Source organism: Amblyomma americanum, chromosome 8 (genome assembly GCF_052857255.1).
Source record: "Amblyomma americanum isolate KBUSLIRL-KWMA chromosome 8, ASM5285725v1, whole genome shotgun sequence".
NCBI classification, from domain to species: domain Eukaryota; kingdom Metazoa; phylum Arthropoda; class Arachnida; order Ixodida; family Ixodidae; genus Amblyomma; species Amblyomma americanum.
Genome location: NC_135504.1, coordinates 70140164 through 70168108, shown reverse-complemented (window position 1 = coordinate 70168108; position 27945 = coordinate 70140164). Strand labels below are relative to the sequence as shown.

The 27945-nt window shown below is 47.6% G+C and overlaps 2 protein-coding genes and 1 long non-coding RNA gene across 3 annotated transcripts; all 3 read left to right on the top strand.

The window, feature by feature from the left end:
• Positions 1 to 779: 779 nt before the first annotated feature.
• Positions 780 to 2974, top strand: LOC144102485 (uncharacterized). Its single transcript, XM_077635747.1, has one exon. The coding sequence runs from the start codon at positions 780 to 782 to the stop codon at positions 2925 to 2927; it is 2148 nt and encodes a 715-aa protein (XP_077491873.1). The 3' UTR covers positions 2928 to 2974.
• A 3613-nt stretch (positions 2975 to 6587) lies between these two features.
• LOC144100431 (uncharacterized) lies at positions 6588 to 8483 on the top strand. Its single transcript, XR_013307650.1, has 3 exons — positions 6588 to 6672; positions 7324 to 7480; positions 8354 to 8483. It is a non-coding gene; the product is annotated as an uncharacterized LOC144100431 (long non-coding RNA).
• A 2682-nt stretch (positions 8484 to 11165) lies between these two features.
• LOC144100430 (ubiquitin domain-containing protein UBFD1-like) lies at positions 11166 to 25315 on the top strand. The gene is made up of 4 exons (XM_077633392.1): positions 11166 to 11371; positions 19718 to 19823; positions 21231 to 21313; positions 25094 to 25315. The coding sequence occupies exons 1-4, from the start codon at positions 11342 to 11344 to the stop codon at positions 25190 to 25192; spliced, it is 318 nt and encodes a 105-aa protein (XP_077489518.1). The 5' UTR covers positions 11166 to 11341; the 3' UTR covers positions 25193 to 25315.
• The last annotated feature ends 2630 nt before the right edge of the window (positions 25316 to 27945 follow it).

Genomic DNA, 27945 nt, shown 5'->3' with positions numbered 1-27945 from the left:
CAGGTGGCGCTGAACGCCGCACCGATGGCAGAGGCGCCTGGCGGGCGCAGGGTGCCTTGCGTGCGCTACACATTCCCGCGATTTCTATGTGGTGCTTGTGGAGCGCCAGAATTCCTTGAGTTGCAAGGCCTACGAGAATCACCTCGAAAATCTAGACAACAATATGGCTATGGCGAATAGTGAGCTATAGCAACCTCTAAATACACCGGGGAGCCAAACTTTGTTACTCAGGAGGTTACCATTAGTGTCAGGTGACCGGCTTAAGCGCTCCCCCCCCCCCCCCCCCCCACAGGCAACAATGCCAAAAATCATAATATAGTTCGAGACATATTTTTAAAATATTGTTGCTGCTGTGCATCTTACGTGACATCCGAGCATGGCATCCGGGATCAGGATGCACAATAGATGGCGCCTTTTGCAAAGAGGAAGAGGAAACCGTGGCACATTGGCGCCGGTGGCTCTCGAGCGCTCTCGTGTTCGAATCCGTGCTAGGCTTTGTTCCCTCGGCTGATTCCCAAATGCTGTGGCCTCGGAGCACGCCCCCAGGGTTGGTCATCTAGTGTGCTTCCAAAAGAATCGGCACGGAAGCATTTGAAGATCCGGAGATCCTGGCAAAAAGCAAGAACTCGTGTTCCGAAAACGACACCGAACGCTTTGTGAGCGTGAGTAACGCTTCTTCCAAGCGCAGCTTAGAACGCCGTGGAAGGAATATACCTGCTTCATTAGGTATTACGGCACCGACGAAATTTTTTCCGGCAAGTTGAAGCAGCGATACTAGCATGAACGGTCCGGGTTACTACTACCCTTGGCGTTGGAGACTCGAACACTTGCTACATGGCCTTGGCAGCGAACGCTCTTGCTCCGCGGGCGAGCTGAAGGAATGCTGGCTTATTGAAGATGTAGCCTCATGGAACAAGGCGTTGCGGGCGACAAGGCTTGTGTTGACAGAGTATGAACCGGGCAAGCTTTGCCTGCGCTCTTACGACAACCGATATGGCCGGTGGGCGGGGTACCACGATTCCGGCAATGAAAGCGACGGCGCCTTCCTCATCGCCTGGCTTCCAAGACAGCACCCCTGCATCCGCGAGGTGCGTGTGTACGACCGAACACACATTGTCCGGCTCTCCTTCATCTCGTCTGTCATCGTTGGACCGGCGAACAACCTACAAAGTATCGTGCTTCATGCCAGACATACGCTGCCGGTTGAGAGCAGATTTCTCCAAGCTTTTGGCCCTCCGAAGTGCCTGCGTGAGCTTGACCTCACCAACGTTCACGTCAGCGACGGCCTGGCGCCCGAGGTGGCCGATGTGCTGAGGGGAAATGAACAAACTCTCCACAGCGTCAAGCTGATCGGAAACCGTCTGTCTCGGAAGTCTGCAAGCACCCTGCTTCTAGGCCTAGTCGCATGTGAACGGCTCGAGGAGTTGGCCTTCGAGGACAGCATACCGTTTTCCGCCGCCGACGCCATGGCAGAGGCCGTCAGGAGCAGCAGGTTTCTGCAGAAGCTCTCGTTGGTGGGTCTGTGCGAAACAGGTATGTGCTGCGAGCACTTAAGCGGAGGGCAAGGCTGTCTGTACTGTTTGACAAGTCTGTTCGGTGCGTTAGAAGGCATTCTATCACTTGAGGTCCTGGCTCTGGAAAACACATTCATTAGTGACACAGTGGGAGAGGCATTGGCAAATTTCTTGGTTGGAGCCAATCACTCAGTTCAAACACTGTCGCTGCTGAACTGCAAGATTAATAGCATAGGGGCGTCATGTATTACCGAGGCGCTATATGCCAACTGCAGTTTGAAGCAGCTCAATTTGCACAGCTGTTACCTTAAAGCACAAGCTGTCGGCAAGTTGTGCGCGGCACTTCCTTCCAACACCAACCTGAGGAGCCTCGATCGGCTGGAGATAAGCAGCACATCGCCAATCCTACAGGAGAGAAATTCCGCTTTTGAGTTGCTCAGACGGGAGTGTCCTGGCCGCGTCCAAATTTGCCTTTGTGTACACCAGCCCCCAGCTGACTTGAAAGCCCTGGAACAGGCCCTCGGATGCGCTGCAAAGGTGAAGATTTGCCACCGGGAGAATTTGGGCGACTTCATGCGCCCCGTGTATGGCTCGCTGGCGTTGAATCACTCACTGCGCTCACTACACGTCTACTTCGAGAGGGGTTCCGCTAGCAGCGATGGCACAACACCCACCAGTGCACTCTGTGCGGCGCTCAAGGCATGTGGCTGCATACAGAGCTTTCACTTAGATGTGCACAGAGCTTACGCTGAGAACGAGGAGACGGCCCCACTGTTGGCCCAGATCTTTGGTGCCCTGATGTGCAACCGACGCCTAAGGAAATTTACGTTGGTCACCTTTCGACTGACCATGAAGACTGCTCAGTTGCTGTCGGAACAGGTTGGCGAGTTCAAGAAAAGCTTGGTTGTGCTGCGTATCGAGAGCACTGGGAACATGTCCGACGCTGTCCTTGGCGTGCTTCAAAGGATGATCTCAAAGAATGTCTTTCTATCGAGGGTTAGTGTAAGCTTCTCTGCCCGGAAGGACGTGGTGAGAGCTTGTGCAGCGGTGGACAACGCTAAAGAGCAGAACCGGGGCGCTCTAAACAATGCAGCGAAATTCGTGATGAAGCTTGACCGAGAGGCAGCCGCTTCTGCTAAAGATCGGTGCGCATCGGCCTTCGACGAATTGTGTGGCACCGCATCGCTACGGGAACACCTGGTGTCGCTCTCCGGAAAATCCGAGCTCCAGGTGTCCAGGGACGTGAAGGCGGCAAGGCGCCATGTGGAAGACAACTACATGATCTATGCTGGTGTTGTGCGCGCGACGGTTCTCTGCGAGGCTGGCGACGGCAGCACACAGTTTGATGAACTTAATGTTGACTGCTGGCGATCCATTGTGCAGTACCTGAAACTGAGTGATGTGTTTTCATAACCGATTGCAAGGACATTGGGGGGTCACTGAGGTCTTGTTTGTTGTGTGGATTTTGTGTGTCTGTACAATCTTGACATTAAACAAATTTATGCACTTGTTTCGTTGTCCTTTTTCGTGCCGTCGCCCAGAACTGTGACCAGTAGTCAAGTTAAAACGAATCCTCATTCTTCGGCTAAGCTTCCTTCGCGTCTTAGGGCCCAAGATCCCCGTAATGGCTGGACGAGACTACATGCCAGTGATAGCACTATATAAGATGTTTGTCGCTTTTCTGCGTTCGCCAACTGCTTGGGAAGATTATTCTGCTTTCGCTTCGAAGGCAATCGATTGTTCGTGGATCCGTGCGAAATTGCCCAACTCATGATGATGTCCTCAGGCTTAATGGCACTTACCCACGGCGGGAGATTGGCCAGGGTGCATTGCTGATACAAACGCACTTATGTGCAAATAGTGGCGTAATTGCATAATTTTGCCACCTAGACTCGAAAAAAATGGCTGTGGTTTAGCTCTGGTTAACCCTAGCTGAATTGCGAAAGCTTCGTTTCCTCGGCACGTCTTGTACGCAGCGTCTCATTCCGATGCTTCCGAGAACTCAAACAGGTCTCTTCCGCATTTAGATTCACTCCGGGACGTGGCACGGCTTCTTTTAGCAGCATCATCTTTACGACGCTGCTCGAGTCCGGCGCGCGGCGCGTTCTTCTGGCGTCTCTTGAGCGCGTTCTCTCTTCCTCGCTTCGTTCTGTCGTTTTTTCGTCTTTTTCGCGCTCTCCGTAACGACTACAATACAAAGAGGCGAAGCGCATATATATTACCCCCCGCGAGGCGACAAATCCTCTCCGTCTGCCCCAGCTTAGCACATCTGGTGGAGCGAGCGTCCTAAACTCCCCTGTATGTAATAAAGTTCACACCACCACCAGCGGCGACGCAGCGGCGTCGACGGCGGTACCATCTGTTGGAGCGCGGCTGCGGTGTTGTTATAGGCAACGGCGGCTCAAGGTCGTTCGTTGGCCACGGCATACGGCTGAAGTGCACGACCAGCCGAAATGGCTCTCTGGCTGGCGTAGTAAAGCTTTCGCTTTAGAAGCGGAAATGGAAATAATAATAATAATAATTGGTTTTTTTGGGGAAAGAAAATGGCGCAGTATCTGCCTCATATATCATTGGACACCTGAACCGCGTCACAAGGGAAGGGGAATGGAGGGAGTGAAAGAAGAAAGAGGTGCCGTAGTGGAGGGCTCCGTCATAATTTCGACCACCTGGGGATCTTTAACGTTCACTGACATCGCACAGCCCACGGGCGCCTTAGCGTTTTTCCTCCATAAAAATCAGCCGCCTTGGTCGGGTTCGAACACGGGAACTCCGGATCAGTAGGAAATGAAAACGCAGTGAATTTTCTTTCTAGCAGAGGAACCTACCTGATGTAATTCGTGAATAAAATCGCACACTGGTTTCAACACACACACACACACACACACACACACACACACACACACACACACACACACACACACACACACACACACACACACACACACACACACACACACACACACACACACACACACACACACACACACACACACACACACACACACACACACACACACACACACACACACACACACACACACACACACACACACACACACACACACACACACACACACACACACACACACACACACACACACACACACACACACACACACACACACACACACACACACACACACACACACACACACACACACACACACACACACACACACACACACACACACACACACACACACACACACACACACACACACACACACACACACACACACACACACACACACACACACACACACACACACACACACACACACACACACACACACACACACACACACACACACACACACACACACACACACACACACACACACACACACACACACACACACACACACACACACACACACACACACACACACACACACACACACACACACACACACACACACACACACACACACACACACACACACACACACACACACACACACACACACACACACACACACACACACACACACACACACACACACACACACACACACACACACACACACACACACACACACACACACACACACACACACACACACACACACACACACACACACACACACACACACACACACACACACACACACACACACACACACACACACACACACACACACACACACACACACACACACACACACACACACACACACACACACACACACACACACACACACACACACACACACACACACACACACACACACACACACACACACACACACACACACACACACACACACACACACACACACACACACACACACACACACACACACACACACACACACACACACACACACACACACACACACACACACACAGAGTTCATTGTATCCATGGCACTAGGCGCTGGCGCACGTTGCTGGCGTTTGTGCCCACCACGACCGGCTTTATTATGGTGTCTTCGACTGGTCGCTTTAGATCGCTCTAGAGCGCTCTGAGAGGCGGCCGCACATTCGGCTGGTCGAAACCGGGCGCTCTGACTACATTCGGCTGGTTGTTTCTGAGCGCTCGCCTCCAGCTCAGAGCGCTCTGACGCGCTCCGAGAAAAAAGTCGGAGCGGCTCCGAGATGTGTTCACGTGACAGAGCCACTTCCGCTACGTCGCGGAAGCGGTGCGAGTTAACCGCGGCATTCCCTACTCGTAGGCAGAAGCAAGTGTCGGCTTTTGGTGTAGTCACGCATTTGTAGCGTCCTTGCTGAGTTGTGTTTTGCGTGGGCCGCGCTGTGTGAAACAAAAAAAATGTCCAAGAGGCGCCGGTTAACTACGCTTGGAATGCCGTCTGTGTTGCTGTCACATCTAGCACATGACAACAGCGATTCCAGCAGCAGCTCAGACGAGGACGACAGTGCTGTCTACAAGGCGATGTTTAAAGAAATCTTCAGCGTGCCACTGTGTGAAGCAGAAGCGGCGACTGCGACGCAGACTGAGTGCGACCACGTGCGGCTACTGTTGAGTGTTGACACCAGCGGTGCCGCCAGGTGCCGCGGCGGGGTTCCGGAAGTGACGGCCCCCTTCTGCCTCCTGCGCTTCCGCTCTAAGAATTCGCAGACCATTCGGCTTGACCAGTCTCGCTATGCGCTCGGAGCGAGAGCGGCTCCCACTCTGCCAGATCCAAACCGGATCGCGGGAGCGACCAGTCGAAGACACCATTACTGTGCCCACGCTGCTATGTTGTTGCCAGACCGTACAGGCAGATGCTGGCCAAAACATTTTGTGACTGCCACTCAAAGCTTTCAGTTTTTGAAAGCGTTACAACATGTACTTTAGGCAGTAAGCTGAATTGACGTTTACTAGTTAAAGTTTTTTTTAAAGTATACCTGCAACCGCCGCAGTTTTCTCAGCTTTACACTACAATCTGCAGCACCATCGACACAACATCAATACCATGCAGTTTCTTTCTTTCCTGCATGCCGTTCGTGGATGAGTTAATTTGCCATTGCTAGTTAGCTCATCTACGTGCATCTGTGCAATCATGCCAGCTGTATGCAGAAGAACGAGAGTTTTGCGGCTCATGACAAGAGCAGTTGTCATACCGAGGAGACAGGAGAGGCGTCAGCGGAAGAAACCACAGTGGTGGGTTCGGCCCGTGTTTATGGCGCGAAAGCAAGAAGGCCTCTACCACACAGCTGTAAGCACCTCCGTTCCTTTCAGCGTTACTCCTTCGTGTAAATAAATTAGAAATTGAGGTGAACAATTGTACATTAGTGTTTTCATGACTGTGGGATTAGATTAGTTGAGCCGCCCTGACGGACCTCGTAGTGATCGGCATTTTCCTCGGGAAAGTGCCTAGTGATCATATATACACGACTATAACGCAGTTTTTTTCCTTCATCTATTTCGGGACGCACTTAGCGTTTTATTCGGAAGGAGTGTGCGAATATCACGCAACTGTTCTTTTTTTCCCCTTTAAGTTTAAGCGAGCTTCACCATCACACTTGCCAGCTGCTAGAAGAAGCGAACTTCTCAAAAAGTTGGGTGTTCAGCAGAGTAGGGAAAGTAAATAGAACGAACGGGCACTGCATTCAGGGCCATATCTGTGCTACCTAGATCCAGCGATGAAATATTTAAGATTCCCCAGCAGAAGCGCAGCGCTCACCTCAACAAGATCCAGCTATGATAAGCACTTAGTACTTCAGTTATCACAAAAAGTATGTAAAAATAAATAAATCAAGCACAGAAATCACCTACAACATTTGGCCTGCAATAACACATTACAGAGAATTGCAGTCATGATGTGCATTTTTTTCTTGACCTGACTGCATTATCTTTTCCTCAACAGATGCGCCGAATGCTTGAAGGAGATCATGACCTCTTTTTCAAGTTTTACCGGATGACCCCGAAGCTTTTTGATGAACTGTTGAGCTTCGTGGCCGCAGACCTCTCACGTCAGCATGTCGTGAGGGAGCCCTTGGAGCCAGGGGAGAGACTGGCTTGAGGTTTGTAGAACTTGATTTCTGTCTGTGAACACGTCAATAAGCAACAATGTTCTACTATGCAGAAAGTTCAGTTGTTACATTTAGTAGTGTACTGGCAACAACGTGGAGAGTATGAATAACCTTTTTCTATTCTTTTTAATAATCATCTCAAAACATTTTTAAAAATTGGAAATAGGAAGCTGAGACCGGCAGAGATTTGCTGGGATCAGAGCCAAGTTAAAAGGAGAGGAACTAAACAGGGTCAATTACATATAAAGCAGTTTCTTTTGTACAGTATGACTGAACTTTGTAGTGATTATATGAGCATATATCAAGTGGCATCTTTGAATATGTGCCACCGAGTGTATAAAAGTAGTGCAATCAATTTGCATATATACTCTCGTTGCATTGCCCCGTGGTTTGTTATTGAGAAGCACAAGGGCATCGCTGGAGTGCAAGTGCAGTCGCTAGTAGGCAGTGTGTGCACATACTTCTTTGTGGTGAAAGTTATAGCTACACAAAACAGGTTCAAGAAGGCAGATCATCTTTTGACTGCTGGTGCTGTGTTTGTTTTTTTTAAAGTATTGTTCTTTTATAGCAATTTAAGAGACCTATGTAGCGTACCAGTCACATTGGATGTTAATTTTGGGCAGATTTATTAAATAGGTTAACATGATCAGATGGTGGTCGAAATGCTTTAGTGCATCAGTGTGTTGCACCTGTAACTTTGCAGTACGATAACCTTGCAGTTTCATATTGTGAAAATTCTTTGCTTGCTACATCTGCGCAAAACCTGCTCATGAAACTACGGCACTAACACAATACTCAGACACAAAAATCTCGGTTGCAAGTTGAAGTTTCTTCATGAATTGAATCTGTTTTTCTGTCTTGTAGCTATCTGGCTTCAGGGCAGGACATATCCAATGTGACCCTTGTCTACCGCGTAGGCATAGAAACTGCGAGGCGGTGCATACATGCAGCATGTCGGGCCATTTGGGAACAACTAAAAGATCACTTCATGCAGGTGAGCGGAAGCTTGGCTGCAAAATTTGTCACCCATTGCATTTCATTTAAAGTGCTTTATGACAAGGCAAATGGCTCATGATGTTATTTATGTGCATCGCTCTGCTATGAAAATTAGCATTGGTTGTCTGTCAGAGATGTGTACCTCTGTGTAGCGGCTCTGTTGCAAGCTTCATCGCATAGGCTTTGCAACAGCGGCTTATACTCATATGCTCGTTAATAGTTCTGTCTATTTTTTACTAGCTTACAGCCAGCAAGTACAAAATTGTATCTTTGCCCTGGTTTAGCATTACATTGCTAACATTTTATTGTTGGCTTTATTGCTTGTATGCAGATTAAGTATACAACAGTTTTAACTCTTGCCATTACAACATTTTGGCAGTTTATGAACAAGGAACAGGCAGATGTAATGTGCCCCAACAAGGGAATGAAAAGAAATTGCATTCCACATATCATTGGGTATTGGCTATCTGTTATGACACTTGTCTTGCAAGTTTGTTACTGTCCACCTTAAAGCAGAGCTTTTTGCCTTCTTCCAGACACAGACAGAGGCGGAGTGGCGCCAAATTGCTGATGATTTTACCGACCGATGGCAGTTCCCGAACTTCTTGGGAGCAGTTGATGGCAAACATGTGGCGATTGTCTGCCCTCCGAATTCTGGGAGCAGATACTACAATTACAAGGTAATCCACTCTTGGAATAGATTAATGCCATGATAATTGTTCGCAAATTGTTCGCACAGGAGCACAGTAAGCCTATTTCTGTCATCACTCCACAAACAAAATATTGCTCCTTGTGTTTATCAAGGTAGCTTGCACTCCGCTGCGAGCTGCGTTGCACTTCAAAGCTTAAGTTGCTTTGACAGTGCATTTCGCATGATTGCCCTATAGAGGCAAAATACAAGTCATTGTGCATGCTTCCTTGCAGACGTTCAGTATACACAGGTAAAATATGTCACTGCGCGTGCTTTCTTGCCTACATTGAGTATATAACTTATCATATGCAGCTTTGGAAGCAAGTACTGTTCAAGATTTCCTAGCCTGCCAGCCCGTACACAATGTAAATTTAAATGACCGTATAGACTGTCGCAATGATAAATGCGCACTGTATGAAAGCTGCTTGATATGGGACGCCAATGCTGCAGACGAGGCTCATTTGTAATTCTGATCAAATACGGAAAGTTTGTGATCCAAACATGGTATTGAAAAAGTAAGACTGTCGTGTGCCATCTCTTCATCAAATTCCAGCGCGAATAAGGGAGCGGTTTAACCAAGAGAAGCGTATTATGGTGCACATTTAGCATTGCTACAGTGTATGTAACGTACCAGCAGCAAATAAAATTGGAACAGGGTTGGGTAACTGTGAAGTGAACACAACGCAAAGACATTAACTGCTGGGGAAGATTCTTGCCAAGTTGCAATAACACGTGATGTGACAGCTGTCACCTTATGGAACTAATAATTGAGCAAGTAGTAACACTTCCTGGTTTTGCTGTTACAGTTTCACATGTCATGTTCGTATTTCATTTGTTGATCATAACACTTGGCGCTTGTTGGCATTGTCTCTGTATGAGCAGTTTCTAGATTCAAAGAACATCTCACTTGCAGCTTTAAAAGGCACAGGGCCTTGCTGCAGTGTACCGACCACTGTCTCCCACTTGATTTCTGGGAACAGAATCTTCTTCTATTGCTCTAAGGTTTAAGTGTGTAAATGAAGCTGCCATGTTGTATAGCATGGAGTCGCACATTAGCCGTTGCAGCAGAGCTTTTTGAAATTTATGTAGTGTTATGTGCCACACTGTTAATTCAGTGTGTGCTATATTTTTCATTTCAGGGCACATACTCAGTAGTGCTGATGGCTGTTGTGGACAGCCACTGCAAATATGTTTTAATAAATGTAGGCAGTGAAGGTCGGTTCAGTGATGGTGGAACATTAAAAAATTGTGACTTTGGCCGTGACCTCAGCAGCGGAAGCCTCGAGATTCCCAAACTTGGGAGGCTTCCTAGGTCAGCAGCTATAGCGCCATATGCTTTTGTGGGCGATGAAGCCTTCCAGCTGAGGACCGACTTCATGCGTCCGTACCCATCGAAGCATCTCGATGACAAGAAGAGGGTCTTCAAGTACAGACTGGGCAGAGCAAGGTATAAATTGATTTTATATTATGTGTTACTTAAAGAAGGTGGTAGAAAAATCCCTATTTTGTAACTTTGATAGCTTTACCTAGAGTTTGAATTTAAGCTTTCTTTAGTAGCATTCATATTCACTGGACCAAAGCATTGGTACAAAACAAAATAGGAAACAAAGACATAAATAATAAACATGTTGCTATCAAATCATAACATTTCTGTTGCTATGTCTGCATGTCCCCACCAGCATGTATTTCAGCATGTATTTGTTGAACATGTTATAAGTCTGTTTTGAGATCCTTATTGTCTGAAATGTTTTTTGCATTCCTTTTTCAGGTGGTGTGCTGAAAATGCCTTCGGCATTACTGCAGCTAGGTGGCGAGTACTGTTGCGAGCTACGCCCTGAGAATGTTGACTATGTTGTCAAGGCCGCCTGTGTCTTGCACAATTTCCTGACAGTCAGGAATCCTCTTGCGCAGACTTACGCTGACAGAGAGGACGTGTTTGGGAAATTTGTGGCAGGACATTGGCGGCAAGGTATCCAAAGGGCGTTGGGGGACAGTTCAGAACCTCGGTATTTCCCACTTGCTCCCACCCATTGCAGAAACCACCATGCTGATGCTGCTGCAGCCAGAGACTTGTTTTCTACTTACTTCAGCAGCGCAGCTGGCAAAGTCCCCTGGCAGTGGCAACAACCAGGAATTTCTAGGGAGGCAGCCCTGTGACGAGAGGCATGCCAGTAGCACCATCCATGCTACTAAAGGTAGGGTGCTTTTGCATAAATGAAAAAATGTGCACAGACTTTTTACTGCGTTAGTACCAGCCGAGCTGCTTCAACCTGTGCAACTGACTTTGATATTCCGGAACTACTTTATGCTAGTACGCTCGAGCCTACTAAACAGTATATCGGCTATAAGAGTGAACAGCCCTGGAACTGTGTTCTATACAAAAATACCCATTTACTACAAAGGTTGCATGCCTTGCTAATGGTTATAACAATTTACTACTGTGAGCCAGGATAAAAAGAAGTGCTAGATTCTGACAACCACGAGTATCCACGGCAGACCGCACGTTGGCACGTTTCACTTCGTGTGGGGCGCCTCCACCCTTCGAATTGAGTTGCCGCACCTAATGATACAAAGTGAAAATGAGCCCTCATATTCCTCACCCTTTCCACTTGAACACAGAGGAACAAGATACTTTTGGAAAAGATGTCTGTCTGCTTTATATACAGCAAGCAAAGCTGCCAGCATGTGGCTTTTCCTGCAAGTAGGGAACTTCCTGCGAGATTGAAATGTTTGAATCTTCATTTTTCTCTTTTTTTAAAACCCATTTATAACAATTATTGGTTATAGCAGCGACATTAGGTTGGCACTGTAATATTTTGTGGGCTCTACTGTACTGAAGTGGCCTGAAATGAAGCAAGACGATGACATCAACATTGCACCAATTTTGTGAGGAGGGCAGAGAAGCTCAAAACTGCTCAAGTTTGATTGTATGCGTGGTTAAAGAGGAGAAACAAATACTCCATACAAAACAGATGGGGAAGGTGACTACTAACTAACATGGTTCGTCTTGTGGAAACTAATCTTTGTGCATATGCAGAGTCTGTTAAGGAAAAGGAGGAAATTAGTATATGCAAGAAGGCATGGGTTAGGTGACCAATTACGGACAGCAGTGATCTCTACTGCCTTGAATGTCTGTGTGCATCACCTATCACATTGCTCACACGGGCAGCTGCTCTGTGCCAACATGGAGTTCCTGTAAGATAGTGTGGGGATCGTCGAACAGGTTCACGCCTCTTCATTCATAATGTTCTCGACTCAGGATGATCACTGTTTTTTTGTGCTACGTGCAGTAAAGATAACTGACCTTTCCCAGGGGTGAAGAAGTTACCTATAGTTTTGAGTGTCATATTGTGTGTGTCAGGCACATAGCCACGGAAATGATAAAAAAAAAGTGCTATGTACACAGCTTTATTTAGCGGTGTATTCTTGGAATGCTTGGAGCAGCTTTATCTGCAGCCCAGGTCGAGCATCCACCGGTACTGTTTCCATCATTTTGCCTAAGGCTAATCCAAAATGTTTGCAATAGCTAAGCTTTTCACTTGTATTAAGGGCGTCGGTAAGCTTGCCCATGTGAGTTGCTATTACCTCATCGACCCGGTCGGCCTTTCTTTTATGCCGTTTGCCCTGCGCAAGCGCTGTTCGTGGCAGTGAAGCCTCGGTGCCTCAGTTTCTGTAGTATGTGCTAACCTTGCCTTAGAATCAATAGAATCCGCAGCACTTGCCTCATTCGACCCCCCACCGCAGTTTTTTGTACGCTATGTCGATGTCTGCTTCTCTGTCATCAACCGGCCAGACGTACACAGGTTTCTAGCGCACCTCAACACGTTCCAGCAAAGCATTCAGTTCACCCTAGAGGAGGAAGTGGATGGCCACATCGCTTTCCTCGACGTCCTCGTGGAACGCTCACCGCATTCTCTGCAAACCACCGTCTATCGTAAACCCACTCACACCGGAAGGTACCTAAACTTTCACTCATCTCATCCCATCGGGCACAAGCGCTCAGTCGCGGCGTCTCTGTTCAACCGCGCATTTAGGATGTGCTCAAGTCCTAAGCGCAGAGCAGCAGAAGTGAAACATGTCAGGCAAGACCTGATACGGAACGGTTACCCAGCCCAAATACTACGATCCCAGGAACGACGCGCCTCTGCTCCGACTATCCGAACTGACGCATGCGCAAAGAAGCGGGTGCCGATTCCGTATGCCCACGGTGTGAGTGAGAACCTTGCTCGCATCTTTTCAGATTATAACATTCATGTGGCCCACGTCCCGTCGTGCAAACTTCGGCAACGACTCTTGCGAGTCAAGGACCCTCTTGACATCGATATCTTTCCAGGCGTGATCTACAAGATCCCCTGTCATGATTGCGACGCTTCCTATATCGGAGAAACAGGCAAATTCAAGACAAGGCTCAAACAGCACCAAAATGACGTCGCCAAAGGAAAATCTATCTCAAACGCTTTGGCGCAACATCATCAAGAAACCGGCCATACCATCGACTGGGATGCAGCACGTGTAATTGCAAAGGAAAAATTATTACCAAAACGCCTTCTCATAGAATCATTGTGCATTCAATCCACGCCAAACACGATTAACCGGACCCGTGGCAATCTCCCAGAGATATACCTGCGCACCCTTCAAAAAACTGCCCATATATAGCTCACCTGCCCGTCCTTCGCTTCTTTGTGATCAAGGCACCCGTACGGGCGCCGAAACGTCAATTCATTCTTATTTTCTTTGAACCTTGTTGAGTGTATGTTTTCTTCATCAGTATGAATTTTCCCCGCCAGACAGGATTCCGTCGAACCCTAGACTTCGCCAATGAGAGACAAGACGATGAGCAGCTTCCGGCGCTAGCGCGGACGCTGGTTCAGATATCTAGCAGTGACAGATCTCGGCGCCTCGCCTAGGTTCGTTGGCGTCTGCTGCAGTGCGCATGCGCAGACCGGTTCCGGCGTACGTCAAGAGCGCCGACGCCCAGGAAGGGCCCTTGGAGTTGGGCCTTAAGGCGCCCGTGCGCTGTGCTATGTCAGTGCACGTTAAAGATTCCCAGGTGGCCGAAATTATTCCGGAGCCCTCCACTACGGCACCTCTTTCTTCCTTTCTTCTTTCACTCTCTTTTATCCCTTCCCTTACGGAGCGGTTCAGCTGTCCGCCACGCGCCGCGGTGGCTCAGGTGTTAGGGCGCTCGACTACTGATCCGGAGTTCCCGGGGGCGGCTGCGTTTTTATGGAGGAAAAACGCTAAGGCGCCCGTGTGCTGTGCGATGTCAGTGCACGTTAAAGATCCCCAGGTCGTCCAAATTATTCCGGAGCCCTCCACTACGGCACCTCTCTCTTCCTTTCTTCTGTCACTCCCTCCTTTACCCTTCCCTTACGGCGCGGTTCAGGTGTCCAACGATATATGAGACAGATACTGCGCCATTTCCTTTCCCCCCAAAACCAATTATTATTATTATTATTAGCTCCGAAAAGAAGATACAGATATGCTCGTGATTCCCGACGGTCTAACGGGGAAGCTGCAGCCGCTAGACGTTGGCATTAACAAGCCATTCAAGGACTTGCTCCGGCGTGAATACAACGAAAGGCTGGCGGCAGAAGGGCGGGAACTTACGCCAACGGTTCGCGTGAAGATAGCCTCCCTGGAGGCTGTGTGCGAGTGGGTGATTTTCGCTTTGGCAGCCGTTCCAAGCGATGTCGCGGTGTGGTCATTTAGGAAGTGCAGGCTTTCCATGGAGGATGATGTGCTGTGGGATCGCAGCGGCGACGACGACGACAGCAGTACCACTGAAGATGACTCAAGTGAGGATGAATAGCCCATCTATGCAATTTTCGTTTTTGAAGCGCTCCACCGGTGTTTTTTTTCGGACATGCGATTTGGGGGGGGGGGGGGGGTCGACTTACATTCGAGTCGACTTACAATCGTGTAAATACGGTATGTGCTTCTATATGCAGTAAGACCTCATTAATGTGGCCCATGTTAATTTGGAGATTCGTATAATTTGGACTGCTGCCAGAATCCCACCAAATGCTTATGCAAGTCTATGACGTCGGAAGCCCGTTTATTCGGGTGCTTCGGGTGTCACATTGGTTAATTTGGATGGGCCTCTGAAAGGGCGCAGTCGACAGGCGATCGTCCAGATGTTCGTTCACAGATGTTCATTCACAGGTCTTTCGCGCCCCTAGAATTATGCACGCTAAGGCAGGCATGTTGACAGTCAGAAGGTTCCTGTTTATAGGCTGGGAGAGAGAGAGTGGCCACCTAGTTTCATTTTCGGAGCTTCGCCACTAGTCCGCGGTGACAGCAGCCATCTGCTGCGTATATCAGCGAGCCAGCCAAGGCGTACACTGTTTGGTACGATGATTGCCTTGTTGCTGATGTTTTTTTTGGAGCGAAAAGTTCCACTTCTCGCATGCAAAGCTGTTGGTCAAATGACGTCTGGATTTGACCTCTAAACTGGAGGCTCGCCGCAGGTGTGGCTGTGACGTCATACCACGTGACTTGTTGCAGCTATTGCCGCTCGTTCCACCGCTGTGCCAACTGCTGCTCTGACTGATCGCTTTCGCCAGTTGTGTCATGTGACTAACCATGTGATTCGCCCTTGGTGAATAAAGGCCAGCGCTTGCCGCATCGACACAGCAGAGACATGGAGACAGAACCGGTCACCAGGATGAGTTCTTCGACTGAGCATTGGAGGCGCTGGGCTGCTTCTAGCGATCCCTGTAACAGAGGGCATCACGAAGCTCCGTTGGCTAGAGATAAGTCGCGAAAGCGGGCTCGTCAAGCTGTTGAAAGCTATGATGTACGGGAGGTATGCCTGAAGAAGCAGCGGCACAGGCAACAAGAGTATCTCAAGTGGAAAAGGGCACCGGATGATGCCAACGTCTCCGCGCTGACATCGGCCACTGGTTTGGTTGCCTTTCGCTCCGTATAACCTGTCTCAGCCGAGTTGAGCCGCAGCCATTTTTGCTCGTTTTTCGAAGGCATCTTGCCACTCTGGTGCCACTGCGCGCGTCCCTCACTTCCATCCGCATGATATTTCCGTTCTTTCAGCTGGCCAAAACTCTGCGCTCGTCAGGCACTGTTGGCCGTTTGTGCGGCGAAGCCTCGTCACATGCAGTGCCACATGTGAAGAGCTTTGGCGCTGCTGTTTCGGACCCTGAAAGAAGCTGCGAAGAACTGTGGCATTGTGGAGCAGTTCTGCTTCAGCCACTGCCGATTATGTGCGCGAATTAAAACGTTTGACGGAACTGCGAGAAATCGCCGTTACCGCGAAGTTTTCATCTTAAAAGGAGATAACAATTGCCCAGGTTGCCACCAAATAAATTTTGCTTTCACTCTAATGGTTTATGGCAGTTTTGGTGGGCTATTCGATAATGTGACATTTGGATAATTCGGATGTCTTTACATTCACTTGAGGTCCAAATTAATGAGTTTTTACTGTATTATGATATCAGATTAACTTTTCATTTCTCTGCAAAATATTGATCCCTAAAAAAGGTAAAAAATGATGGTGCTTGATTTTTTAAATTTATTTTTATTTTCTAACAAGTCGTTTTAACGGTTTTCTCGCATTCAGCAGAACTGATAGAGGTCAATAAAAATGCTTCAGAGTGCAAGGAGTGTAAACCATCTCAGAAATAAAACTAAACTTGGAAAAAATTGCTTTTTTCAACATATTAAGCCATTAGGTTTATAGTGAGGTAGTCCAAATAAAAAATTAATGGTAGTACATTGCACAGTTCCATTTAGTGACATTAGCTTTATTCGATTCAGAGCTGGTTCACGGCACCAGTCCTGAAAAAGTGTCGCTGGTGCCAGTGCAGTGCAGAACCAGTTTTCAATCGAGCGCGTGCAGGCAGCTCTGGTCGTCTGCTGGCCGTGGAGCTGGTCAGTGGTGCAATTCTCGCATGTGTTTTTTGTGTGCGGTCGCTTTCGTGCACAACAAGACTTGCGTCGTCTATGGAGTTGGCCATGGTCGACGACGGGGACATCACATAGTTCCTTGTTATGGAGTAGTTCTACTCTTACTACAGTGAATACCAGTAAACCGACTCGATGCTGTACTTTGCCGGAACTCACTTGTTTGGACCGATTGCAGCCGAATTCCGAAGTGCTGTAAAAGCGTGGTTGCAATTGCTACTTCAATTTTGAGTTCATGAGGCTCTTCAGACTATCTAGAGAGTCATTCGAAGAACTTTTGGCGCGCTTCAAGACCCTGCATATTTTCCGACACCCAGGGGAAGGCGCCCACAAATCACCGTCGAGAGCCCGCCTCGCTCATTTAGCTCTTTATAAGCAGTTTAAAAGCTACCTCGCTGCTTTGCGTGAGCCCCGGCATCCGCGTAGCCACAGCAGAATTAGTGACCAGGCAGCAGCGAACCATGCAGCATCTGCCTGCATGTTAGCGCAGCAGGCAGAGGTACAGGCGCCGGCAAAACGCTCCCGCGATTCGCCCCGCCCGTATTTTTCCAACAGCCCACAAGAAAAAAATGTTTTGTGTGAACTCGCACGTGCACGGACGGCTTAGCTATTGATTACAAGTAGCAGGTACAACAAAAAACAGAAAGTTACCTGCTGTTGCGTATATTTCAGCGCCATTTTCTCGCAAAATGACATAGGACCCATCTACGAGAGGGAAGACCTCCCTCAATTCACCCTCAATACTTACGAGCATCTTAGGGTCGTCTGCTCAAAGCTGTCTGCATGTGCACAACTTTCCTGCACCTCCTTCGCGGACGGTGCCAAGGTTCCTTGCACCACAGCAACACCACGGCTGCACTTAAATCAATCGCGGACAGTGGTGCAAGGGCACTGTGAATCGAGGGCTTTGGTGCAGCGCACCGTGAACCGGTGCCGGCGGTGCAGAGAACCACGGTTGAATCGAACAAAGCTATTTATTGCGGATAATTTAACCTGAACACTTCATGACTCAAGCGAGAGAAAGTTGTTTGCAAGTTAGCACCCATGCTCTGCTCTGGCAACACACCATAGTTGTTCTTCTAATATTTGAGTGAAAAATATCATTTCTTCGAAATTTTTTTACATTACGTTTTTCTATTACTTCAACCTAAGGTGAAGGCTGTGGCGGGAGTTTTTTTTTTTTTTTGCCAAAAACCAACTGGGATAGAGTTTACCGCAGCTACACTGTTCCATAATTAAAAGAAAAGAAATTGCAAATAGTCGAGCACGAATTCGTGGTCATTTAGCCTGGAATGACCCAAGTGTGATGTAGAACTGAGATCAGATATCAAAGCAGAGAAATGGCTCAAGTTGCTTGTCATAAATTATTGGAATAGTGTTCAAGTTTCTCAGCTTGCTGTCTCTCTCCCTTCCATGACTTTGTTTTTTTTATTGCTTTTTGATCGTATTGGCTGCCTGTCCTTTCTGCTGCGTGGACTATTTGATACATTGTGTAGGATTTGAATCGCTCCAGCTGTTCCCTCGTAGTAGCAGTGCCCTCTTTTTTTTTGTCCCTCTCTCTCACTGTGAGGATTTAAGATTTAATTTTGGAGGTGCATAGTAAACTAAATTTTGTTTTCAGGGCTCAACCACACAATATTACAGATAAGGTCTCTGGTTTTCTGCGTTTCCGTGAAAAAAAAAATGTGGATTTTAGCGGTTACATGCAGTTTCTTTTTATAATTCTGTTTGTTGATGCCAGTAGCAATAGAAAGATGAGGATCTGATTAATTTAACCACGTGAATTTTCTTGAAAGGTATAATCTGCTAACAAAGTCCCGCGGATGCCTTGATGCGTTTGCTGCCTCGTCCACTTAGCAAGCTAGTGTGTCGAGTGCCACGGCCGTGGCAGCAGCGTGCTTGTATGGGAAGAGTCAAGATACTGGCGTTTGTCTTAAGAAATGTGACCGTGTTTGCATGAATATGAGAAGAGCTTTTTCTTTAATTATCTGTTTCAGAAAGCACCATGCATTGTATTTGAACCATGCTATGAATATAAGGCGAGCTTCTTCTTTTTTCTTTTTTTTTCACGCTGTACTTTGAGAGATTCACAGCGAGCTCAGCCACTTGGCTTGCTAGGTGCGAGGAAAAGCCAACTTCTTGACGACCCTGCCATCAAAGAAAAGTGTGCAGCATGCAGTGGCGAGGAAAGGGAGAATACGGAAGAGAAAAAAAGTATGGATGGGCACAGAACTGTGTAGCATGAAACATGAGGCAGTAAGGCAAAATTCGGCGGCAAAACGGCCGGCACTGCGCGAAAGGCTGTTAGCGTTACTGAGTCGGAGGCTTCTCGCAGAATATATTGGAGATCACTCGTTCATAAAATCACGGAATTGAAAATTTTCCACCTTACAAACTGAGATGCTCGATTTGTATATTGCTTTCTCCACCCCCAAGGTTCTAGAATTGCTCTAACGCTGGCTCAGTACCCCGATTGTTATAAGGGAGTATACTGGATCATTATCCTGATTGTAATAAGGGAGTAATTACTCGTCCCCTGAACTTGTTGGGATTGCCAAGATAATTTGGATGGTTCTTTGCAGGCTTGAACAGAGTTGTGAATGACTTTTTTCTTTCTGCAGGATTCACTGCCAGCTGCCCCATTGTCGGGGATGCTAAATAAATCTGGAGGGAAGGTCCGCCTCACTTTCAAGCTGGAGCTCGATCAGGTCTGGATCGGTACAAAAGGTGAGAATAGAAAGTTCCCCATCATGCTTATGAATAGGCGATTGGTCAATTCCTTGGAAAAGCGATGGGAGAATCATTGTGCGCACTTCCTCATGGAAACATGTTTTGCAATCATAAAATACTTGAAGCATTTAGCAACACACAGCGAATCTGTCACTTTTTACTGCAAGACAGCCATGTGTAGAGAGCCATTTTAGCACTGCTATTTCTAGCTGGCTGGTGTCATGTGTTGAATTTTTTCTAATACAGTGAACATCGAATATATCAGAGTCATTCGGGATCGCGAAATAGCTCGATATATCGATAATTTGATGAGTAAAAAATGGCAATACTAGTTAAGCTTTTTCTGTAAATTATAAGCGAAATGCACTGCACCCATGCTGGCGGCACACCAGGGCGGGCTAGTGACATGCCCGTTGGTGTGCTCGCAGCACATTGTTTGAAACACCATCGCTAGGCGTAGCCCGCTGCAATCGAGACTGCAACGGACGGTTCTTGGAACTATCCACTGCCTTTAATGAGAGGTCTAGTCCTGTTAGTAGTATGCTGTAATTCGAATAATCTTTCATTCAAATTAAAGGACAGTTGATTTCTGCAATGCCTTTGGGGAGCAAACTGAGGGAAGCACGTCAGGCGAGGGCAGCATCTAGGCTTCCCTCAGTTAGGGTTCGGTGCAAGACAAGCTGTCCGTCAAAAGCTGCCTTTTCTGTATGGCAGCGATTTCGCTTGGGAAATGTTTAAGAGAGACCGAAGGCTACCCTCACGCACCCACGTTCACCTCTTCGTGTGGTTTTACAACAATAGTACTAGCGCAGGGGATGTTTCGACTCTTTGATATCAGTAATTCTATAATCTGGGTTCGACACATCCATGATCGACTGTACAGTGTGCTCCGCTGTGGGAGGGAACGCACTTATGACTGCTTTTCCTAGTGGTTTCTCCTTGCATGATTCAGAATGTGCACCACGTTGTTCTTAGTGAAGTGATCCAGTGTGTATACTGGACGGCATTGTGCGTGTGAAACAAAGTGCTTTCACTTTTGCTTATGCACGATGCGTGGTATGCTTGGTATGTTCTCCGGAATGTGCTGATGGGCAAGTTGGTTTGACATAGTTAAGCGTCCGGCGCCGAGACAGACTGATAGGGACAACATAGATGTAAGGCGCACTAACAACTGACAGTTTATTTCTTGTTGCTCAGATTAAAAATACTCCACCAACTTAATCTGTGCAACAAGAAATAAACTAAGTTGTTAGTGCATCTTACATGTGTGTTGTCCCCGTCAGTCTGTCTCGGAGCCGGATGCTTGAACTATGTTCCCTAGGTAGCCAGCTGATGGGGGATGGTTGGTCAGTGTGTGTATTTGTCCATCCCCTGAGTCTAATGCTGAGGCCTTCTGGCTTTCAGGGAGGACAGAAAAAATCAACATGAGCTCCATCAAACAAGTGATCAGTGAAGTCATTGAGGGTCACGAAGAATATCACATCATGGTGAGTTTGACTTTTTTTCGCGTTCATTGCAAAAAGTCAGTGCCATGTACAAAGCTTTTATCCAGTGCACTGCAACAATGATTGGCGTGGTACCTTTGGTCCCGTCATTGCAGGCCACCAGACGTTGTAGGAGCTGTTCTGTGAATTGAAACTGCGATCTGTCCTAATGATTTGCCCTTACATAGTGTGTGCTTATATGCGAGGGAAAGCGCACAGATAGTTATTGCCTAATAATTGCCGATCATATCGGTTTATTCGTTGACGGTAGTTTTATTAAAACGCTTATCCTTGTGGTACTATTTCATCAGTGTGGGTGTTGGAAAAATGAGTAATATCTGAGTTTTAAGAGAGAACTCTTTAAATTGTCATTGTTATATCTGATATTGTAGTCCTTGTCGGCTAATGCCTGGCTTATCAAAATATTTGCCCAAATGTTTTATGAATGCTTCATGAAAATGTTTGCATGAAAATGTGTGTAGCTGAACAGCCACAGATCGTTATTAATAGACCAAGTGTGCCATGATTTTTAGCATCCATTACTGACACATAGGTTGCTGGTAATTGTACCGTATTTACTTGTGTGTTGGTCCTTGTGTTGTATAGGTCAACTGCCTGAATTCGGGAGCATAGAAGAGAAAAGAAAAGTAGTAGGGTTTTTACGTAGCTAAACCGAGTGAACATGCAAAAAAAGCATTTAGCCTTGTTGGCTCATGGTTTACCTTTGCTGGGTCGTCTGCATGTTTGGCAACGATGTTAGACTTAGGTTAAGCTCAGATGAAGGTTAAGCTAATCTGATCGGTTCGTGCCTCGAATGGAAGTTGTTGAAGACGGCGATGCCCAGTGCACAGGGCGAGAGTGTGTTGCAGTTTAACACGCGGTGTGATTGGCTGCAGCGATAGCGTAGGGCTCTCATAATCATAATCTGTTTGCGCTGCCGTGGATTTGAAACCCAATAGCGGCAGTATTTAACTTATTTCTGTACCCTCAAGGTCAGGGATGCCACAAGATTCTTGGTTGGGTTTGACCCTGGGAAATAGTGCAAAAAGTTGGAATGTTTTATTGGTCCACGAATGGAAACTCCAAGCCGTTGACATGTAGTTAAAGCCACTGGCATGGTGCATCAGACATTGTGACTGCAGTGGCGCCGTGAGAAACTTGTCACCGAAGAGGGTGCACTCGCACACTCACTGAGTGCGAATTTGATGCTTCATTCTGAGGAGCACAGGATACATGTCAAACATAGGCAATTATATTTATTCCTATTAAAATTGGTAGGCACACTCAACATGTGCAGTGTATCCAATGTTCAGCTGTAATGGCTAGTAACTTCTAATGGGTGCACGAAAGTTTCACTCTATTACTGCACTCGGAAAGGCGCTATTGCTGCCTTCCCCAGTATCTGGCAGAATTTTCAGTAGCGGAGCAAATTCGAATAATAAAAATTGCTTGCTGATTGCCTCAAATATTTTTAATGCTTTCTAATGTAACTATTTTTAGCTTGTACAAAAAAGAAATACCATATAAACACGTGTAAGGGCCGCACTTTTTTTCCCAGATTCGGGGGGCAAATTTCGGGGTGCGGCCCATGCACGCGATTTTCGAAAAAAAATTTTTTTTTTCAAGTGAAAGCAAACCTATCTGGAATGCGCGGCATTTATTTACCGTTCAGGCATCACTCACAGAATCTTCAGACTCCGAGCTGGTGCTGTGTTCAGGTAAATGTTCAGCCCACAGAAAGTCGTCTTCGGTCCCGTCTAAACTGTTTGAAATTCCGTCACTTTGAAACTCCGGGTTACAATGTCGGTCGACACGGATTTCCACGCGGACAAAATCCATCCAAGCACAGTCGCGAGCGGTGCCCCCTTAAGCCGCCCTGTCGGCGTCTCGTCGTGATTGCCATTGGCCATCCATTCCGAATACTGCCTTCGAAATTCAACCTTAAAAGGCCGATTGACGCTTACATCCAGGGGTTGCAGCATGCCGGTGAGGCCGCCCGGTATCACGGCCATGTCTGTGCGGATACTGCACAGGCGTTCCTTAACCCTACCCGTCAAGTGACCGCGGAAGCTGTCCAAGACGAGGAGCGATCGTCGGGCCAGCATGGTGCCTGGGCGCTTCTCCCAAACGCTTTTTCCCCAGTCGAGCACAAGCTCATCGTCCATCCAGCCCTTTTCTTGGCCACAAACTACAATTCCCTTGTGGAAAACGCCTTTAGGAATCGTTTTTCTTTTCAGGATGACATAGGGGGGGCAGCTTCCGCGGTGACGCACAGCATAACGGTACACCGTTGACGCTCCGCGCCGGTTGTCCGCACGAAAACACTCTTCTTTACTTTCAGTTCAAGTGCGCAGCTCTCGGGACAGTCGAACCACACGGGGGTCTGGTTGGCGTTCGCTATCTGCGAAAATATATAGTTGTGCTCACGACGCAGACCGATGACATACTTCTGAAAGCTGAGCACCTTGTCGGTGTAGTCCGGGGGGGGGCAGCCGCTGGCACAGCGTGGTCCTTCGCCGAAATGACAGGCCCTTCTTCTTCAGACATCTTCGTACCCAGCCGGCACTAGCCTTGAAGTCCTCATGCGGTATGCTTTTAGCACGCGCCAAGGCTTGTGCCCTCACGCGCAGCATGCCCGTTGTCAACGCGTAGCCGTTGTTCCGCACTTCCATTGAATAGCATAGCAGCTCTTCTTCTAGCTCAGGAAATTTGCATGGCTCGCCTCGGAAAGCGCGCTTTTTGGAGCTGGTATTCTTCAACGCATCCCTTTGTCCGCACCACTGTCGGACACACTTCTCGTCCACGTCAAATTTTCTGCCCGCGGCACGCTTGCCGTGTTCGAGAACGAACTCCACTACTTTCAGTTTAAAGCCCGCCGTGTAGCTGTTGAGGTGCTTGCCCATCGTGCAACAGTGACAATGCTCGGAGGCAGTTCATGAAAAAGTGAAGAACGACAGCGAACGAGAGCAACAACTATGCCGAGCGACCACGCTAACACAACCACAAAAAAACGCATGCTTTGACAGCCAGAACAGAACAAAGTTATACCTGGCGATACCGATGCCGATACGGATAGCGGAAGTACAGTAGCAGAAACTCGCGGCAGAAGAAAAGACGATGATGATGACCCGCGGCCTCGGGCGCCATCCATGGGTGGCACCTCGAAGGTCCTGGGCGCATGTATTTCGAAGGCTATTGTGTGTTTCCTGGAACGTTTGGGTGCGGCCCTTACACGGACTTTTTTTTTTTTCAAATATTTCCTTTGGGATAACGGGGTGCGGCCCTTGCACGCGTTTATACAGTTGTTTTCACAAAGTAGGCACGAAAAGAAACAGATCACGTATTGCACATAGATTTTTCATAACTTTTTTACTATTTTTGCATTAAAATGGCATTTAAGAAAAAAAAGTACGCTAATACCGACAAGGTGGTTAATTTCAGGATTGTTTATGTTCATGGGGATTAACATCTCTAAGTGACTCAGGTTATGGGGGACGATGTAGTTGCAGGCTCCGGGTAATTTCGACCACCGGGGATTCTTTAACCTGCACCGACATCAGCTGAGCACCCTAGCCACTGATCCATTGCAGAAGCTGTTACAGGATTGTAGTCAGGATTGCCGCTGGCCTAGTTATAACAGTAGGGCAATGAGAACTGTCGGCATTGTGGGCCCTGGTGGAAATTGTTGCTGAGCGCAGTTAGTGCAATGACATTGTAGATAATGCTGTCTCCCTGCTGGTAAAAAGTACCAGAAGCTACAAAACACATTGTGCCCCTGTGCAGGCTCTTCAGCTTGGAACAACAGAAGCGTCTCGGTACTGGATCTACTGGGCTCCCGCACAGTACGTGGACGCCGTCAAAGACACCATCCTGGGAAAATAGGCTTGGTTCAAATGGGGAGGTAGGAGGAAGAAGACGAAGTGACAACAATGGAGACACAAGAAGTGTCTGCGCCCTCCCTTTGTTGTCCTCTTCCACACGTGCAGTGTGGAATGACGTCTGAGAGTGAAAGAAACACTTGAGTGTGGTATTTTTGCAATTTTACACTCGGGGTGTCCCTTCCTTGTCTGTCCCCCGCCGTGTGAATGGTAATGAAACACAAGTGCCCCAGTGGTGGTGTGCTGCGAGAAATTAAAAACAGAAAAAAAATGTTGTGACAGTGTGGCTGTGTGTCTATGTGGTGAATTCTCTGAATGCCTGGGGCTAGTTGCGATTCTTCGAGGCAAATTATCTTTCAAGTTAGGGTGGCATTCTTCTGCATGAGCTCGTCACATTCGTCCTGGTTTTCAATGCAAAATTCTTCAGCCTTCAGTGCAAAGAGGATGCATCATGGGAAACAATCCATATCCACAAGCTCTCCATGTGCTCTTGTGTTGCAGAACTTGGGTCAAAAGAAAATCCAACCGAAATTTTTTTTATAGGTTGTCCTCTTCCCTTTAGGGAAGGCTGCTAGTGGATTTCTTTGTTGCATTTTAGACATTTTAGTAGTAATTCATTGGTGCAGCCATTTAAAAATTTGAGAATGCTGGGCTGCCTACAGATTGTGCTCATTTCTGTAGTAAACAGCAGTTCTGTCGGAATGATTAATGCAGGTAAGTTACAGCCCCAAATGTTTTCCACAGCCCTAAAGCCCAACAAGTCCATGAAATATTCTTGATGTTCCTTTGTTCCAGACAGTGTCATGCAGAATTGTTGTGGAAGGCATGACAAAGGGCTACATTTACTCAGAATTGCTAAATCACTGCTGTTGAAGCAGTGGGATGTGCGCCACCCTTTTGACTGAAAAAAAAAATTCTCAGCCAGAGAGAGCATAATAGCTGCTTTATGGATTGTTGGGAACGGCATGGGTTGTTTTGTGAATGAGAGACTTGCTTGCGGAATTCGCATTAATATGGGCATTTGCAAATGTTGGAATGAGCTCGTAATGCTTGACAAGGATTATAATAGATGAGTGGCCGATATGAACTAAGCAAGGAGCCGCTTTCTAGGAAGGGTGTCGAGAAAGAGTCAATTTTTCTCAAGATGTGGCAGTTAGGGCGGGACTGGAATTTCTCTGTGTGGTACCTTAGACAGACTTTGGTCGAAACGAGGACTTCTTGCTTTATGTTGATTAGGTGTATGCTAGGCCTTAGTTGTCGGTTGGTCGAGCCTTTGTAATTCTGCACAGGCTGTTGCCTAAAACTGGAACTGACATTCTGCAGAGATACTGTTGCTAGAAATCGCTACTTTGACGTGAACAATTAGGCGGAACCAATGACGTCGGTCTAAAAAAACTTGTGCGTATGCATTCCTAAAAAGGAGCACACAGCATAGGGTGGTGAACTTACTCGTGAGTCTACTCACTAGGGCTCACTCGCACTGACATTGAGATCATGATCTCGGGGGTGAGTCCAGGCTCAGGGTCGCATCGTGGTCTGTGTTTGCAATGACAGCGTGCATTTAGTTCTTTTTTTCCTCGGAAGCAGAGGGGAGGCAGCTTGGAAACATCGGATGGGGACCGAAGAGGATTCCACAGAAGCGAGGAAGACTGCTTACCGTCTTTTCTCTATTGAAAGTTTACGCGGGTGAGGTAATGAGCCGTGCGGGGATGTCTAAAGCTTTGTCAGAATTTCACCATGTCACAGCACGGGGCATGGGGGTCCTTCGCTGCTTGTCTCGGCCGGCTCAGGGCGTGCCACTTGGGAATTTCTATGAGCCCAAGTGTATCTTGAGTCGAAACGAGTGATTGTGCCGAAATGTGTCGTGAGTCAAAATGAGGGAGTGAGCCCATAGGAGTCGTAACAAATGACTGGCCCTGCATGAGCTGTGTGCCTAATTGAATCTGAGTTGATGAGTTTGGGGCTGTGTGAGTTTGAGCCCACAGGTTCACTGAATTTTTGTGATGTGAGCACTCGTGATTTTGCTAGGCTATGGCGCACAGGCTTGTAGAATAGTTTAGAAAAATGAATGCGAGCTGCTGCGCATGTGCTCTGGCAGGTGCGTCTACCCATGTGACCACTGTGCTCCAATGCCATTTGCGCCACCGAAATAGAGTGCGCCAAAATACGTCAGAGCGACTATCTTCGCCTTTAGTGAAATTGAGCAGCTCGACAGAATTTTTTAGGTTTATTCCAGCGTCTGCAAGGGCGTTCGCTCAACTCTCCCTTCATGTAACTCGATGATTGGCTAACCTCGTCGCCACTGTTCCTTGCACGTGCGTCATATGGTGCGTCGAACATTAGAAGAATAAGCTGCTAAAAAAGCTGTGCTTTCGAGCGCATTGACTTCACGCTGCCTAGTGAGGCAAAGTTGTGTACTCTGGCATTTTCTGTATAGGGTAAGCATGCTGGTGCACGAATACCGCTGAATGGGACCGCCGTGGTTATCGTAATTGATATGAGCAGCAGCGCTGAATCGACACGACATTTGTCACAGCCGCAGCCATAGATAGCAGGTTACATGGCCAGCCTGCAAAAATCCTGCGATGGCTGTCCATCTGCTGGACCATATGCGATAGACAGGATGGTAGAGGTAAAGGGTTGAGCGAGCTCTCGTGAAGCTTCGGCACGTTTCTGCAGTTTCCGCGCCAGTCGCTTAAATCCCACGCAATCCTCCTCTTTTGGAATCCGAAAACTCCGCCATTTGGGTAATAATAT

Bases quoted from the DNA above. Each gene is read 5' to 3' on its own strand.
- LOC144102485 (XM_077635747.1), top strand. From the start codon at position 780: ATGAACGGTCCGGGTTACTACTACCCTTGGCGTTGGAGACTCGAACAC.
- LOC144100430 (XM_077633392.1), top strand. From the start codon at position 11,342: ATGCCAGTAGCACCATCCATGCTACTAAAG. The intron at 11,372-19,717 runs GTAGGGTGCTTT...TTCTTTCTGCAG, and splicing joins CACCATCCATGCTACTAAAG to GATTCACTGCCAGCTGCCCC. The intron at 19,824-21,230 runs GTGAGAATAGAA...TCTGGCTTTCAG, and splicing joins GGTCTGGATCGGTACAAAAG to GGAGGACAGAAAAAATCAAC.